The sequence below is a fragment of the Papio anubis genome, chromosome 9 (genome assembly GCF_008728515.1).
Source record: "Papio anubis isolate 15944 chromosome 9, Panubis1.0, whole genome shotgun sequence".
Taxonomy (NCBI): Eukaryota; Metazoa; Chordata; class Mammalia; order Primates; family Cercopithecidae; genus Papio; species Papio anubis.
In genome coordinates this window covers 9,660,560-9,678,286 of record NC_044984.1, presented here as the reverse complement: position 1 = coordinate 9,678,286, position 17,727 = coordinate 9,660,560, and the positions used below count along the sequence as shown (strand labels likewise).

General features: G+C 36.5%; 2 protein-coding genes across 6 annotated transcripts in view; one reads left to right on the top strand and one right to left on the bottom strand.

Annotated features, from left to right (window-relative positions):
* LOC101000295 (ovostatin) overlaps positions 1 to 17,727 on the bottom strand; it is a 161,157-nt gene that overhangs the window by 50,823 nt on the left and 92,607 nt on the right. For all 5 annotated transcript variants that reach the window (XR_004175992.1, XM_021922010.2, XM_021922008.2 and 2 more), the window contains 3 exons: positions 10,904 to 11,021; positions 9,935 to 10,049; positions 7,309 to 7,418 (listed from right to left, as the gene is read on the bottom strand). Coding sequence is in view for 4 of the 5 variants with exons in the window: in XM_021922010.2 (XP_021777702.1) it covers positions 7,309 to 7,418; positions 9,935 to 10,049; positions 10,904 to 11,021 (343 nt within the window). In the remaining variant the exon portion in view is untranslated. The remainder of the gene's footprint in view (positions 1 to 7,308; positions 7,419 to 9,934; positions 10,050 to 10,903; positions 11,022 to 17,727) is intronic.
* LOC100999606 (ran-binding protein 6-like) lies at positions 1,857 to 2,080 on the top strand. Its single transcript, XM_031650263.1, has one exon. The coding sequence runs from the start codon at positions 1,857 to 1,859 to the stop codon at positions 2,061 to 2,063; it is 207 nt and encodes a 68-aa protein (XP_031506123.1). The 3' UTR covers positions 2,064 to 2,080.

The window sequence follows — 17,727 nt, the reverse complement described above, 5'->3', positions numbered from 1 at the left end:
ACAAGCCATACGATTTCTGGGCACTTTCCTTTCTTTCTTTGTCCCCAAACCCAAATAGTGCCCAAGTGATGACACCAGGCCCATTATCAACTGCTGGGGCCAGGCATGCAGCACTTCATTAGCAGATGTTTCTTGTGGCAGAGATATTTGTCATATGTCCTACAATTTTAAACAGTATCATTTCAGCCATCCACGGATGCTGCTACTGTCTCTTGTGAAGGAATTCCCTTGTTAGCTCTCTGCTTTGCCCAGCTTCCTATGTTCAAATATGTTACTCTTGGAGTCATACCTCTGAAGTCTTGAACTTTGTAGGGGATATTTAAAAAGCAGATAGTACCTCTATTCTGGCAATAAAGCTTACCCTTCAAAAGTGCTCCCTAGTAATACTGAGCCACGTGTTTGATGACCCTTATGACAACACATGGCCAGATAAACCATTTTTAATTTCCACTAATGCAGCTACTATAGTGACCCACTCTATCACAGAGAAACCAGCCCCTTTTTCAAAAGTAGAACAGGAATGACTTGTTTCTCCTGGCACATCTCCTGAAAGTGATCAGAACATTCACCACTGTGAAATGGCCAAAAATCCGAAAGATACCACTTTATACAACCATGGTTTTGAACTAAAACATTTTGTTCTTTGAGACTCACATCTGTTTATAGCTGCCATTGGTCTCCCTAAAACGATCAAGGAAATAAGAGCTCTTATATACGAGTTTTCAAGAACTGATTCCTTCAAATGCTAATGAAGAGGGTGTGTCCAGGCAGGACACTGTACCTGCATGACAATATATTAATAACAGACTACATTGTCCGCGGGGATGCCTGATTCATGTAGGTACCACCTATCCCCTACCACCCTGATAAATTATTACAAACCTCAGCTGGCTTTCCCAGCTCTCTATAGGAAAAGATGTCTTGGAGTTCTTGATTATAGGATAAGATAATACGATACCTTGAAGTTTCAAAAAGCTTTGAGAGGGAATGGGAAGGAGCTGGGCCTTAATGACTAGGCTAGGGCTTAAGTTCACACACACACACACACACACACATACACACAGACAGACACACACCTCTCAACCATGTCTTATGCTAGAGAAGACAGAAATAAAACCCCTGAGTTAATCTGGAGCATGATTGACTGGCAGATTTTAGGGGATTATTGCTAATTTTTTAGATGGGATAATAGGATTTAGGTAATCTTTTTAAAAACATCTCAAATAACTCTTCATTGAGAATCACTATTCTAAAAGTGGCAAAATTCTAATTTATCACTTTTAAACTTGTTAGCCAATACATTTTGCCATTTGGCAATGTCTGCAAACACTTTGGGCTATCACAAATAGGAAGGGGATGGTGCTACTAGCGTTTAGTAGGTAGAGACCTGGGATGTTGCTAAACTCTAACCATGCACAGGGTAACCCGCACAGCAAAGTATTATCTGGCCCAAAATTTCAGTTGTGCCTAGGCTAAGAAAGAATGGTTCAGACAAACAATGCATCTAAATAATTATTGTCAATGTCTGCTAACATCTCAGTAAGAGAGGAAGAGTGCTTTCTGTGAAAAGTACATGACACTACCTATATTATATTCTTGCCTACTGTACCCACCAAAAATGAACTTGAATCTGATCAAGCTTCTGAACCTCTCTACTGGTTTATAGGACACACAGGGGACTGAAAGTAGTTGCTTCTGGGGAAGTATTCACGAAATGAAGGGATTAGAGGGGAGAGGTGCTCATTGTTCTTCGTATTTGAATTTATAGTGTTATTTTTCTTGCTAATATATGTGTTGTCTGCAATTTTAAAATTACTTATGTTCTTTCCCGGTCGTGGTAGCTTTGACAGCGCATAATGGTGGCAACCACGTCTGCAGGGGTGCCGGCGACCTTGTCGGAAAAGCAAGAGTTTTATCAGCTTCTGAAGAACCTCATCAATCCAAGCTGTATGGTGGGGAGGCAAGAAGAGGATCTCTATGAAAATATCCCAGGATCCTCATCCAAGGGTGAGGGCTGCAGCCTGTACTACACTTGGACAGATGGCTACAGATTTTGCACCTAATTTCCGAAAGAAATTTCATGAAATGGTGATTGCAGCTCTGTTACGTACCATGGAAAACCAAGGTAATCAGTGTGTGTAATCACATGCAGCTTCTGCTCTTATTATTTTTATTGAAGGTGCCCCAAATCATTCCCAGTTCTGTATTTGGACAGTATGGTGAAAAATCTACATTCTATCTTGGTGATTAAACTTCAAGAGTTGATTCAGAATGGAACTAAATTGGCCCTGGAATAACTTGGGGCAACCATTGCATCGGTTGCAGATACAATCGAAGAAAATTTTTTCCCATGTTATGATATATTCATGCCCTCACTAAAGCACATCGTTGAGCTTGCTGTTCAGAAGGAACTCAAGCTTCTGAGAGGAAAAACTATTGAGTGCATTAGCCATATTGGTCTTGCTGTTGGGAAGAAAAAATTTATGCAAGATGCATCAAATGTGATGCAGCTGTTGTTGAAGACACAATCAGACTTAAATAATATGGAAGATAATGGCCCTCAGACCTCTTACATGGTTTCAGCATGGGATAAATGTGTCAGATTCTTGGAAAAGATTTTCAACAGTTCCTTCCACTGGTTATCCAGCCTCTTATTAAGACTGCTTCAGCTAAACCTGGTATTGCTCTCTTAGACACACAGGATGTGGAGAATATGAGTGATGATGATGGCTGGCAATATGTAAATCTTGGAGACCAACAGGTTTTTGGAATTAAAACTTCAGGACTTGAAGCAAAAGCAACTGCTAGCCAGATGTTGGTTTACTCTGCTAAGGAGTTAAGGGAAGGGTTTGTGGACTATACAGAACAAGTTGTGAAGCTGATGCTTCCTTTACTGAAATGTATTTCCACGACAATGTTCGAGTGACAGCAGCAGAGTCTGTGCCTTTTCTCCTGGAATGTGCAAGAATTTGTGGCTACAGTATCTTGCACAGATGTGGCAATTCATATGTAACCCCTTAATCTAGGCTATTGGTACTGAAACAGATACATACGCACTCTCAGAAATAATGAATTCTTTTGCAAAGTTCATTGAAGTTATGGGAGATGGTTGCTTTAATGATGAATACTTGGAAGAACTGGGAGGAATACTGAGAGCAAAATTTGAAGGGCACTTTAAAAACCAAGAATTGCAACAGGTGAAAAGACAGGAAGAAAACTATGATCAAAAGGCTGAGATGTCTCTGTAAGATGAGGATGAATCTGATGTTTATATTCTGACCAAAGTATCAGATATCTTGCACACATTATTTAGTACTTATAAGGAAAAGACTTTAGCATGATTTGAACAACGACTTCCATGAATTGTAAATCTAATTTGTTCAAGTAAATCTAATTTACAATTCCATGAATTGTAAATCTAATGGCTAGACAGACAGTGTGGATTGTGCGCATTTGATGACATCATAGAGCACTGCAGTCCAACTTCATTTAAAAATATAGAATATTTTCAGTGACCAATGCTACTAAATATGCGAGATAACAACTCCGAAGTCAGGCAAGCTGCTGCTTATGGCCTGAGTGTCATGGCATAATTTGTTGGAGATGATTATCGTTCTTTATGTTCACAAGCTGTTCCACTGCTGGTAAAAGTTATTAAGTGTGCAAATTCCAAAACCAAAAGAAATGTCATTGCTACAGAGAACTGTATCTTCACAATAGGGAAGATTTTGACGTTTAAGCCTAACTGTGTAAATGTAGATGAAGGTCTTCCACACTGGTTATCATGGCTTCCACTGCATGAAGATAAAGAGGAAGCTATTCAGACTCTGAGTTTTCTCTGTAACCTAATTGAAAGTAACCACCCAGTTGTAACTGGTCCAAGTAATTCCAGTCTTCCCACAATAATCAAGAGTAATTGCAGAAGAAAAAAATTAATGGGACTATTAACTATGAAGATCCCTGTGCCAAACGCCTAGCTGATGTCATGCGTCAGGTACAGACTCCTGAAGATTTATGGTTGGAATGTGTATCCCAACTTGATGATGAACAGCAGGAAGCCTTACAGGAGTTGCTAAATTTTGCTTGAAGCACTTTGATATGACTTGAATATTATCTACCATAAAAGTAACTACAAATAAGTGTTGTGAATGGATTTTATTATAAATCAGTGAATCAGTGAGCTGTTTTCTCTCTGCTAAGCTGTTTATAGTTCTTCCCCAAGTTTCCCCAGAATTAGTCAATGTTCTTCCTCTGTTTATCTTGCATGTTTTATCTCCTAAACACAGACCTTGGTGATAACCTTTGCTTTAGGCTGTCTTACAATGTTTGTCACCTTTCCCCTAGTTGATGTGAAGTACATAAATTGTTGCTATGTGTTTGAAGTATTATTGATGCTAGCCAAGCAGTATACTTGATGGGAAAATGTCAGGCTATCACAATATGCTAAGAGCTCATGAAAATAAGACAGAATTTCCAGGACAAACATCTTTGGAATTGTGAGTGAAGGGTATAGTGGCAGGCTTGTCCCTCCTTGATCAATACTCTTGATATTTGTGGTGATGGGAGGATGCTGGAACTAGAAGAGAGTTTTGAGATATTGCAGAGGATGTGGAATGTATATAAACTTTTTCATAATGTACTCCTGGGAACTGGGTGGGATATACCCATATTCTAGTTCCCAAGGTGTCCGACTGAGAGTTAGAGAACTTTTAAATTTCCTTAGCCAGACTGGTCTCTATTTTTTTAAGTTATCCAGGACTCCAAGAACCATAGTTACTGAAAATGGAGTCCTGATTCATCTAACATTGGTAGCATGTAACAGTGTTTGACAAATAGTAAAGTAATCAATATTCTTGGGAGTCAGTGTTGTATGTTTCAGCGGAGTATTATTTTGTATATGTATGCCATTTTCCCCCTGCAAAGCAGTTCAACAAAAAGAAAAGCTCTGATTATAGGGCTTAAATTGATTTATATTTTGAAGAATTTCCTAATAGATTCTACAGTAGCACTGAAGAGCATTCTATTGTAAACGTCAGAGGAAAGCAAATGTAATTTTCTTTGAACATGAAAAAGAAAGCAACTTTGAGAGTGGTCATTTAGCAGTAGATGTGCATTATTATGAGAAAACAGTTCCATACATTCAGGGTTAATTATATTAATTGGAATGTCAGTCTTTAATGTCTAGCTTATTGTAGGGTAGAAAAGAGCTTTCTACTCAACTAATCATTAATCATTGATCCAAAACTTAAATACATCTATCATTTCCTGGGGCTATTGTGAGTACTGTATATGTATTTAGCAAATGTTTAAGACCTAGTAAGTGCTCAATAAATTGTAGCTGTTACTGCAAAAGAAAAAATTACTTTAAAAAAAATATTCCACCATAATCACACATAGTAGAGAAGAAAACTTAAAACTCAAGTAATTCTTAGGTAAAAATAAAAATAAAAATAATGAAATCATCAAAAATGATTTTAATTGAACTTGAAAATTGTTAAGATGGTAAATTTGATATGTGCATTTTTTCATAATTTAAAAAATAAAAATAGTATAGAAAAACACCTGTGAGGGGGAAAGTAGTATTTAGGGAAAATTGTATAAATTTGAAAACATGGAAGTTTAACATAAGTATTTATAACAAGATGCTAGGGAAAAAAAACCAAAAGAGGTAGAAGAAAAAATATAATAAAAATAAATGATGAAATGAAAATCAATTAAAACAACATTAAAAATAAAGATAATTAACAAATTCAAAATCTAATGGGAAAAAACACAAGCACAACTAGTAATAAAAAAGGGGAAATAAATTATGATAGATTTATTTTTTCAAATCATAAGTGAACATATTTTTATGCTCTCTATTTTAAAACCTAAATTTAATAAGAAATAGCTAGATATAGAAACTAACACATTATAGAAAATTCTTAGTAAACTAAAAAAGGAAAATTTTTTGACTTGATAAAGTATATCTCACAAAATTCTACAGTTACTTAGTAGGTTTATGGATTAAATTTTAAAAAGCATTCCCCAAAATATGCAAAATACAACCAGGAAGTCTACTACCATCTCTAATATTCAATTTGGAGATCTTTGGCAGTCGAATAAAACAAACTAATAACAAAAACCTCAGAAGATTAAGTTCAGAAAGGAAGCTAAAATGTAACACTTTCACACAAAATGCTCTTTACACAGAAAATACTTTTAAATAGCACAGAAAAGATACAGGAGACAAATGGGAACCCAGGAAATCATCTTGGGTAACAACAACATAAGAGGGAGGAAATGTAGAATTCTCAAGTCTAGATAAAATTATTTTATATTCAGAAAAAATTTTATATTCTTTGAAGGTATAATGTTTCTCAGTTTTATATATTTAGTAATAGAACATGGAAATGTATAAAGCAAAAATTACAAAGCAAAGAGAAAGGTTAGAAAAAATTATGATAACATTATCCACCACTATTCGGTAAGTGAACATGTATCAAATGTATCTATTTGCCAAAGCTGTATTTCAATCTAAATTTGTTCATAAAATGACTTTTACTGAAATTTGTTTCAACAAGTCCTTTAGGTGATACTGATGCCAGTTTGAGAACGACTGCTCTGTAAGATGTAAGCCAGGCTACCCACTTTTGTATTTCTTTTTTAGTGTTCTTGTGTCAACCTAAATATTGCTTCTTCAGGGAAACTTTCCATGATCATTTAGTCCAGATTTTAGCAAACTTCTTTCATAAAGCACCATGGTCTTGGTCTCTTATTTTTTTTTATTTTTTTAAATAATCTTTAAAAAATGTTAAAACCACTGATTGTTCACTGGCTGTACAAGGCAGACCTCTGTTGGATTTGCCTACAGGCTGTGGTTTGCCAATTCCTGATGCAGGGTAGTTAAATGGTCAGTATTTCACTGACATAGCACCTATCACAACTACAATAAAGAATTATTTATAAAATTATCTGTTTAATGTTTATTATCTCTGTTACACTATCAACTCCATAAAAGCAGTGATAATAGTTCCTCTCTACATCACCATTTTATTCCTAATACTGATGTAGACCATATCATTTATTGTCCAAACTTGGACATTTTGAGAGTGAAGTGGGATACTATTAACAGTTACGACTTGACAAAAAACATATACATCAGGACAGAACTGTGAAAATCAACAGTGTAGGTCACCCTACAGTGCTTACCACAGAGATTCCTATGTAGTAATTTCTTAGGGAATAGCTGTTGGAAGATTAATAGATAAATGAAGGAACAAATGAATGAATGAATACGGTATGTAAAAAAATGATTGATTCTCTTACCTGACCAAAATAAGGGAGTCCCTGTTTGTAGGACATATCCATATTCTCAAAACTAATCTTCACCACTGATGAGTCGATGTATACGTACTTGGAGCCTGTAAGCTGTACACCTGCAGTCAATTGATATTATTGAGAAAATGTCACATCCAAAAACAGCCAAACAGAGCTTCCGAAAATAAAACACAAAAGTTCACCATTCCTTCTAATAGTTTCCCTTCCCTTTCCTAAGCAGTTTTAATATATAGGTTCTTCTTCAGATGTCTTTTATAAAGAAAGTTAATCAAGATGGTACAAAATGCTTCTACCAATTGGTATTGCTGCTTTTCATAAAATACTCAATTCATTTACCATTCCTTCATGATGGATTGGTAAATGTTGATTTCTCATTATTCCTAAGTAATTAACAACATTTCTTTTACTCTCTGCTTGCCTAAAACATATGCTTTAATTTATTAATAGTAAGAATTATAATATATGTATATCATTAAAAATGGTAATGCTTAAAGAAGCAAACACAAATTACCAAACATCAGATATCCCCAAGACAACCAAAATTAACATTTTAGGCTTTTTCCTACAAGTTCAATTTACCTTTATACTTATCATTTATATTAATATGTTTGAGATTATGTGTGTGTATATGTGTACATGCACACATACACTCAATATGTGCAAATGTATATGTGGTTTTACATGTTTTTATCATTATGTTATAAGGTTTTGGCAAAAATCTTATAAAAACTTATATTTTAATGGTCACATAATTCTCATAAAAATATAGACATATGTTATCATTTAGTAAGCCCTTTCTCCCTTCCTCCTTTTCTTTTTCTCTCTCTCTCTTCCCTCTCCCTTCCTTCCTTCCTTCCTTCCTTCCTTCCCTCCCTCCTTCCTTCCCTCCTTCCTTTCTCCCTTTCTTTCTTTCTTTCTTTCTTTCTTTCCTTTTTCTTTATTTTCTTTCACTTTCTGTTGCCCAGGCTGGAGTGTAGTGGTGCAATCATGGCTCACTGCAGCCCCAACCTCCTGGGCTCAAGTGATCCTCCCACCTCAGCCTCCTGAGTAGCTGGGACTACAGCTACATGACACAACACCCAGCTAATTTTGTATTTTTTGTAGAGACGGGGTCTCACTATGTTGCCCAGGATGGTCTCAAACTCCTAGGCTCAAACAATTCTCCTGCCTCAGCCTCCCCAAGTGCTGGGGTTATGGGTGTGAGTCACTGTGCCTGGCTATTATTTTATTATTTATTTAGTTCAGTATGACAAATATATTTAATTATCAATTAAACATTTGTTTAATACTTGAATTTCCTCTGAATGTGACAGAAACCTCTAAAACTTTGAATACTGATATAAGTACATTAGCAATTTAATACTTCGTGAACAGAAATTTTGCTGAAATATCAGTTACATATGCATAAGTTTAAAAAGACTATATTAACAGAAAGAAAGTGGTCAGCACAGAGAAAAGTATTTCAAGGAATAAGACTTAGCATTCTGTGCTTAAGGGGGAAGGGTTATTAGGTCCAGGAGACACAAATTAGTCATTAGAAATATTTTTGACCTGGCCCACTGGTTCATGCCTGTAATCCCTGCACTTTGGGAGGCAGAGGTGGATGGATCACCTGAGGTCAGGAGTTTGAGACTAGCCTGGCCAACATGATGAAATCCCATCTTTACTAAAAATACGAAAAATTAGTCGGTGGTGGTGGTGGGCACCTGTAATCCCAGCTACTCAGGAGGCTGAGGTGGAAGAATTGCTTGAACCTGGTAGACAGAGGTTGCAGTGAGCTGAGATTGCACTCCAACCTGGGCAACAAGAGTGAAACTCCTTCTCGAAGGAAAGAAAGAAAGAGAGAAAGAAAGAGAGAGAGAGAGAGAAAGAAAGAAAGAAAGAAAGAAAGAAAGAAAAAGAAAGAAAAAGAAAGAAAGAAAGAAAGAAAGAAAGAAAGAAAGAAAGAAAGAAAGAAAGAAAGAGAAAGAAAGAAAGAAAGAAAAAGAAAGAAGAAAGAGAGAGAGAGAGAAGGAGGGAGAGGGAGGGAGGGAGGGAGGAAGGAAGGAAGGAGGGAAGGAAGGAAGGAAGGAAAGAAAGAAAGGAAGGAAGGAAGATTTTCCTGGTTATGAGATAAAGATATTTCACTGGATTTATTTTCAGAGGCTTAGTAAAATATTCTCCCCATACTATTTTACTTCCCATGTTCGAATTCTATGCTCACCAAAAAAATTTTATCATCAACAACTACATGTCCCGATTATATTTATTGGTGGAATCATTAAGGAAAAGGGATATGCTTATATCTAAAACCAAATACTCTATATCTAAAACCTAATACTTTATATCTAAATCCTAATACTTTATATCTAAAACCAAAACCAAAAACTAAATCCATAAACTGGCATTCTTACTTCCATTGTACTCTTATTTGAACTTAATACTTGACCATCCATCAACAGGTGTGTAAAAAGTTTGGTTGATATATGAAACATTCAGAATTCAAATCACATGAACCCAGTGAAAAGCCCTCGGGGAAAAAATGACTATATTAACATTGTGTAGTTGGCAACCAGGTAACAATTCGAATGAGACAGTGATATCCATTGGGATCTGATTTCTTAGAGAGCATTACCTGTTCCATCTTCTGTAACAAGAGCATGCACTTCGAGGAAACTCCAGTATCCTTCCCGATTTAACTCAAAAGCTTCTGTGTTAATAAACTTGGAGACACAGCCATCTTTCCCTAGCTGAAAAGAACAATAAAAGAAAAGTTAAATTTTAAAAGAAGACTGTAAGAAATAGCTATAATAGGGAAAATGTGTAACCTCACTGAAGCAACTTCAAGAATATTGTATTACCCAAGTTTCAATTTTATAAAATAATCCATTGTACTTCTATAATTATATTTTCAGTTCATGTATTTATGGATTTACCTATAACTACCTTTGAATTTTTAATAAATATTAACTCTTACAATATTGTGTTTTAAAAATCTCTTCATGGTGACATTATTTTGTCAATATACAAGATAATAAACACATCCATCACTAGTCACATGTATTCACACATGATAGATCTTTTAGGAAATTCCTCCTTTGTCAGTTTGGAAAAGTTGATTCTTCTCTTTAGTGGTTAAGAACCCTGACTGATAGGGTTCCCATCTGGAGCTCCTATATACACTTATTTCCAGTGAGGATAGACTGAGAGGAAAATAATTATGCATCTAACACTCTCGAATACACAGAAACATCATCATATCTCCTTGACTAAATCCACAAAGTAAAAAACAAAGACAGGACATATGTTCCCAGAAAATTGATAAGGTGTAGATTTTGATATCAAACCAAATCCATTTTTAATTAAGAATTGAAATTTACTACTCAGTTTCTGATACTATAATTTGCTTTTTGTCAGTCAATAGAAAATGAAAATTAGCATGACATAAGAGGAATATAAAATTTACAATTAGGAATAGAAATATAGAATAAAAGTATGTATTTTTAACTGTAAAAAGGGAAACAAGAAGAAAGGAAGGTAAATGGAAGGTGAGGATAAAAGGTTAATGCAAACTTATTTATAATTTTGCAGATATACCTCTTACCTGAATGGTAAAATTTTTACAGAGTGAACTGATAGGACGACCACATGAATGATAAGCAGTAGATTCTCTGCACACACTAAGTTGGACCTTTCCGTCCACAGGTTCACCATAGGTATATCTAATGGAAGAATACAGCAACAATACAATTACAGAGGTCAAGGTCATTTTAAATCTGTATAAGGTTTTGAAACTTTTATTTAGTAGCTGAAACCAGCACTGTAACAACATTTAAATAGCTAGTTACCATAAATTTTATTTTCTAGAGGAAATCTAAAATAATGGTACTGACTAAAATTGAGTTGAATGCTTCAGGCAAAGATGTATTTTAAATAAAAAGGTTGAAATAGACATGTAGAAGTCATATATCTAAGTCACTAAAATACAATGTAAACAAAAAAACTAACAGTAAAGGGAAAAATACATCAGTCATTATTTCATTAAAAATAGTATTTTTTACATACTGAGCAATGGAGTATTAAAAAACAAAAAATAAAATAAAAATAACATTTTGCTTTTTAGTTTTTTGTTTTTAAAGTGCTATAATGAGCATATTTTTATGGTTTTTTACTTTTAAAATGTAAATTATATTTGTTTATTTTTTATAAATGTCATTTTAAGACATGAGATTTTGGGATCATTTCCTTCTTTTGTTTGTTTTGTTTTGGAAAGGAAGAAGAAAATTGTTTATTTTTATTTTTTTTTTAAATTATGCTTTAAGTTCTGGGATACATGTGCAGAATGTGCAGGTTTGTTACATAGGTAAACACGTGCCATGGTGGTTTGCTGCACCCATCAACCCATCATCTACATTAGGTATTTCTCTTAATGCTATCCCTCCCCTTGTCCCACAACCCCTGACAGGCCCCAGTGTGTGATGTTCCCCTCCCTGTGCCTATATGTTCTCATTGTTCAACTCCCACTTATGAGTGAGAACATGTGGTGTTTGGTTTTCTGTCCTTGTGATAGTTTGCAGAGAATGATGGTTTCCTGTTTTATCCATGTCCCTGCAAAGCACATGAAATCATTCTTTTTTATGGCTGCATAGTATTCCATGGTGTATATGTGCCACATTTTCTTTATCCAGTCTAGCATTGATGGGCATTTGGGTTGGTTCCAAGTCTTTGCTATTGTGAATAGTGCTGCAATAAATGTACGTGTGCAGGTGTCCTTATATTAGAATGATTTATAATCCTTTGGGTGTATACCCAGTAATGCTGGGTCAAATGGTATTTCTGGTTCTAGATTCTTGAGGAATGGCCACACTGTCTTCCACAGTGGTTGAACTAATTTATACTCCCACCAATGCTTTTACACAAAGTGCTCCTATTTCTCCACATCCTCTCCAGCATCTGTTGTTTCCTGACTTTTTAATGATCACCATTTTAACTGACATGAGATGGCATCTCATTGTGGTTTTGATTTGGATTTCTCTAATGACCAGTGATGATGAGCTTTTTCTCATATGTTTGTTGGCCATATAAATGTCTTCTTTTAAGTGTCTGTTCATGTCCTTTGCCCACTTTTTGATGTGGTTGTTTGCTTTTTCTTGTAAATTTGTTTAAGTTCCTTATAGATTCTGGATATTAGCCCTTTGTCAGATGGATAGATTGCAAAATTTTTCTCCCATTCTGTAGGTTGCCTGTTCACTCTGATGATAGTTTCTTTTGCTGTAGAGAAGTTCTTTAGTTTAATTAGATCCCATTTGTCAATTTTGGCTTTTGTTGCCATTGCTTTTGGTGTTTTAGTCATAAAGTCTTTGCCCATGCCTATGTCCTGAATGGTATTGCCTAGGTTTTGTTCCAGGGTTTTTATGGTTTTAGGTCTTACATTTAAGTCTTTAATCCATCTTGAGTTAATTTTTGTATAAGATGTAAGGAAGGCGTCCAGTTTCAGTTTTCTGCATGTGGCTAGCCAGTTTTCCCAACACCATTTATTAAATAGAGAATCCTTTCCCCATTGCTTGTTTTCATCAGGTTTGTCAAAGATCAAATTGTTGCAGATGTGGGGTGTTATTTCTAAGGCCACTGCTCTGTTCCATTGGTCTACATATCTGTTCTGGTACCAGTACCATGCTGTTTTGGTTACTGTAGTCTTGTAGTATAGTTTGAAGTCAGGAAGCATGATGCGTGAGGCCTCCAGCTTTGTTTTTCTTTTTTTTTTTTTTGACAGAGTCTCGCTCTGTTGCCAGGCTGGAGTGCAGTGGTGCAGTCTCAGCTCACTGCAAACTCCACCTCCCAGGTTTAAACAATTCTCCTGCCTCAGCCTCCCAAGTAGCTGGGACTACAGGCGCATGCCACCATGCCAGGCTAATTTTTGTATTTTTAGTAGAGACAGGGTTTCACCATGTTGGCCATGATAATCTCAAACTCTTGACATCAGGTGATCCACCCACCTCAGCCTCCCAAAGTACTGGGATTAAAGGTGCAAGCCGCCATGCCTGACCCTCCAACTTTGGTTTTTTTTTTTTTTTTTTGCTTAGGATTGTCTTGACCATATGGCTCTTTTTTGGTTCCATATAAAATTTAAAGTAGTTTTTTTCTAATTCTGTGAAGAAAGTCAATGTTAGCTTGATGGGAATAACATTGTATCTGTAAGTTACTTTGTGCAGTATGGCCACTTTCACAATGTTGATTCTTCCTATTTGTTTGTGTCTTCTCTTATTTCCTTCAGCAGTGGTTTGTAGTCCTCCTTGAAGAGGTCCTTTGCATCCCTTGTAAGTTGTATTCCTAAGTATTTTATTCTCTTTGTAGAAATTGTGAATGAAAGTTTACTCATGATTTGGCTCTCTATTTGTCTATTATTGGTGTATAGGAATGCTTGTGATTTTTGCACATTGATTTTGTATCCTGAGACTTTGCTGAAGTTGCTTATCAGCTTAAGGAGTTTTTGGGTTGAGATGATGGGGTTTTCAAAATATATAATCATGTCATCTGCAAACAGAGACAATTTGACTTCCTCCCTTCTTATTTGAATACCCTTTATTTCTTTCTCTTGCCTGATTGCCCTGGCCAGAGCTTCCAATACTATGTTGAATAGAAGTGGTGAAAGAGGGCATCCTTGTCTTGTGCCAGTTTTTAAAAGGAATGCTTCCAGCTTTTGCCCATTCAGTGTGATATTGGCTGTGGGTTTGTCAGAAATAGCTCTTATTATTTTGAGATACGTTCCATCAATACCTAGTATATAGAGAGTTTTTAGCATGAAGGAGTGTTGAATTTTATCAAAGGCCTTTTCTGCATCTATTGAGATAAATCATGTGGTTTTTGCCATTGGTTCTGTTTACGTGATGGATTGCATTTATTGATTTGCATATGTTGAACCAGCCTTGACTCCCAGGGATGAAGTTGACTTGATCATGGTGGATAAGCTTTTTGATGTGCTGCTGGATTCTGTTTGCCAGTATTTTATTGAGGATTTTTGCATCGATGTTCATCAGGGATATTGGCCTGAGATTTTCTTTTTGTGTGTGTGTCTCTGCCAGTTTTCGGTATCGGGATGATGCTGGCCTCATAAAATGAGTTAAGGAGGAGTCCCTCTTTTTCTATTGTTTGGAATAGTTTCAGAAGGAATGGTACCAGCTCCTCTTTGAACCTCTCGTAGAATTCAGCTGTGAATCTGTCTGGTCCTGGATTTTTTTGGTTGGTAGGCTATTAATTACTGCCTCAAATTCAGAACTTGTTATTGGTCTATTCAGGGATTCAACTTCTTCCTGGTTTAGTCTTGAGAGGGTGTATGCATCCAAGAATTTATCCATTTCTTCTAGATTTTCTAGTTTATTTGCGTAGAGGTGTTTATAGTATTCTCTGATGGTAGTTTGTATTTCTGTGGGATGAGTGGTGATATCCCCTTTACCATTTTTTATTGCGTCTATTTGATTCTTCTCTCTTTTCTTCTTTATTAGTCTTGCTAGCAGTCTATCTATTTTGTTGATTTTTTTCAAAAAACCAGCTCCTGGATTCATTGATTTTTTCAAGGGTTTTTCATATCTCTATCTCCTTCAGTTCTGCTCTGATCTTAGTTATTTCTCGTCTTCTGCTAGTTTTTGAATGTGTTTGCTCTTGCTTCTCTAGTTCTTTTAATTATATGTTAGGGTGTTGATTTTAGATCTTTCCCACTTTTGCCTGTGGGAATTTAGTGCAATAAATTTTCCTCTAAACACTCCTTTAGCTGTGTTCCAGAGATTCTGGTACGTTGTGTCTTTGTTCTCAGTGGTTTCAAAGAACTTCTTTATTTCTGTCTTAATTTCGTTGGGTACCCAGTAGTCATTCGGGAGCAGGTTGTTCAGTTTCCATGCAGTTGTGTGGTTTTGACTGAGATTCTTAATCCTGAGTTCCAATTTGATTGCACTGTGGTCTGACAGACTGTTTGTTATGATTTCCATTCTTTTGCATTTGCTAAGGAGTGCTTTACTTCCAATTATGTGGCCAATTTTAGAATAAGTGTGATGTGGTGCTGACGAGAATGTATATTCTGTTGATTTGGGCTGGAGAGTTCTGTAGATGTCTATTAGGTTCACTTGGTCCAGAGATGATTTCAAGTCCTGAATATCCTTGTTAATTTTCTGTCTCGTTAATCTGTCTAATATTGACAGTGGGGTGTTAAAGTCTCACGCTATTATTGTGTGGGAGTCTAAGTCTCTTTGTAGGTCTTTAAGAACTTGCTTTATGAATCTGGATGCTCCTGTATTGGGTGCATATATATTCAGGATAGTTAGCTCTTCTTGTTGTATTGATCTCGTTACCATTATATAATGCCCTTCTTTGTCTTTTTTGATCTTTGTTGGTTTAAAGTCTGTTTTATCAGAGACTAGGATTGCAAACCCTGCTTTTTTTTTTATCTTTCCATTTGCTTGGTAAATCTTCCTCCTTCCCTTTATTTTGAGACTATGGGTGTCTTTGCACATCAGATGGGTCACCTGAATACAGCACTCCGATAGGTCTTGACTCATCATCCAATTTGCCAGTCTGTGTCTTTTAATTGGGGTCACTTAGCCCATTTACATTAAAGGTTAATATTGTTATGTGTGAATTTGATCCTGTCATTATGATTGATGCCAGCTGGTTATTTTGCCCATTAGTTGATGCAGTTTCTTCATAGTGTTGATGGTCTTTACATTTTGGTTTGTTTTTGCAGTGGCTGGTACCAGTTGTTCCTTTCCATGTTTAGTGCTTCTTTCAGGAGCTCTTGTAAGGCAGGCCTGGTGGTAACAAAATCCCTCAGCATTTGCTTGTCTGTAAAGGATTTTATTTCTCCTTCACTTATGAAGCTCAGTTTGGCTGGATATGAATTTCTGGGTTAAAAATTCTTTCCTTTAAGAATGTTGAATATTGGCCCCCACTCTCTTCTGGCTTGCAGGGTTTCTGCAGAGAGATCCACTGTTAGTTTGATGAGCTTCCCTTTGGGGTTAACCAGATCTTTCTCTCTGGCTGCCCTTAACATTTTTCCTTCATTTCAACCTTGGTGAATCTGACGATTATGTGTCTTGGAGTTGCTCTTCTCGAGGAGTATCTGTGTGGTGTTCTCTGCATTTCCTAAATTTGAATGTTGGCCTGTCCTGCTATGTTGGGGAAGTTCTCCTGGATAATATCCTGAAGTCTGTTTTCCAACTTGGTTCCACTCTCCCCATCACTTTCAGGTACACCAATCAAACGTAGGTTTGGTCTTTTCACATAGTCCCATATTTCTTGGAGGCTTTGCTCATTCCTTTTCATTCTTTTTTCTCTAATCTTGTCTTCAAGCTTTATTTCATTAAGTTGATCTTCAATCTCTGATATCCTTTCTTCCATGTGATCAATTTGGCTATTGATACTTGTGTATGCTTCATGAAGTTTTCATGCTGTGTTTTTCAGCTCCAATAGGTCATTTCTGTTTTCTAAACTGGTTATTCTAGTTAGCAATTCTTCTAACCTTTTATCAAGGTTCTTAGCTTCCCTGCATTGGGTTAGAACATGCTCCTTTAGCTCAGAGGAGTTTGTTATTACCCACTTTCTGAAGCCTACTTCTGTCAGTTCGTCAAACTCATTCTCTGTCCAGTTTTGTTCCCTTGCTGGCGAGGAGTTGTGATACCTAGGCAAACAGGGTTTGGAGTGGACCCCCACCAAACTCCAGCAGACCTGCAGAAGAGGGGTCTGACTGTTAGAAGTAGTTGCTGTCCTCTTGAAGCTGTCTACATAAAATTAACAATTCTGTGACAATTTAAATAGACAGTCTTCCATGTGAGCTGCCTTTTGATTTTGAGGTTTGGAGAGATGTTCAAAAAATAAGAAAATCTTGCTTTTTCTCCTCTCCTCTTTAGAGGAGAAGAGGCATTCTGCTTTACGGAATTTTCAGCCTTTTTGTGCTGGTTTTTCCTCATCTTCATGGATTTCTTTCTTTCTTTCTTTCTTTTTTTGTGAGACGGAGTTTTGCTCTTGTTGCCCAGGCTGGAGTGCAATGGCACAATCTTGGCTCCCTGTAACCTCCGCCTCTCAGATTCAAGCAATTCTCCTGTCTCAGCCTCCTGAGTAGCTGGGATTACATGCGTGTGCCACCACGCCCAGATAATTTTGTATTTTTAGTAGTGACGGGGTTTCTCCATGTTTGTCAGGCTGGTCTCAAACTCCCGACCTCAGGTTATCCACCTGCCTCGGTCTCCCAAAGTGCTGGGATTACAGACATGAGCCACCGCTCCTGGCTATCTTTGTGGATTTATCTCCCTTTGGTCTTTGCTGTTGGTGACCATCAGATGGAATTTTTGTGTGGTTGTCCTTTTTGTTGATGTTGATGCTGATGTTATTGCTTTCCGTTTGTTGGTTTTCCTTCTTACAGTCAGGCCCCTCTTCTGCAGG

Bases quoted from the DNA above. Each gene is read 5' to 3' on its own strand.
- LOC100999606 (XM_031650263.1), top strand. From the start codon at position 1,857: ATGGTGGCAACCACGTCTGCAGGGGTGCCGGCGACCTTGTCGGAAAAG.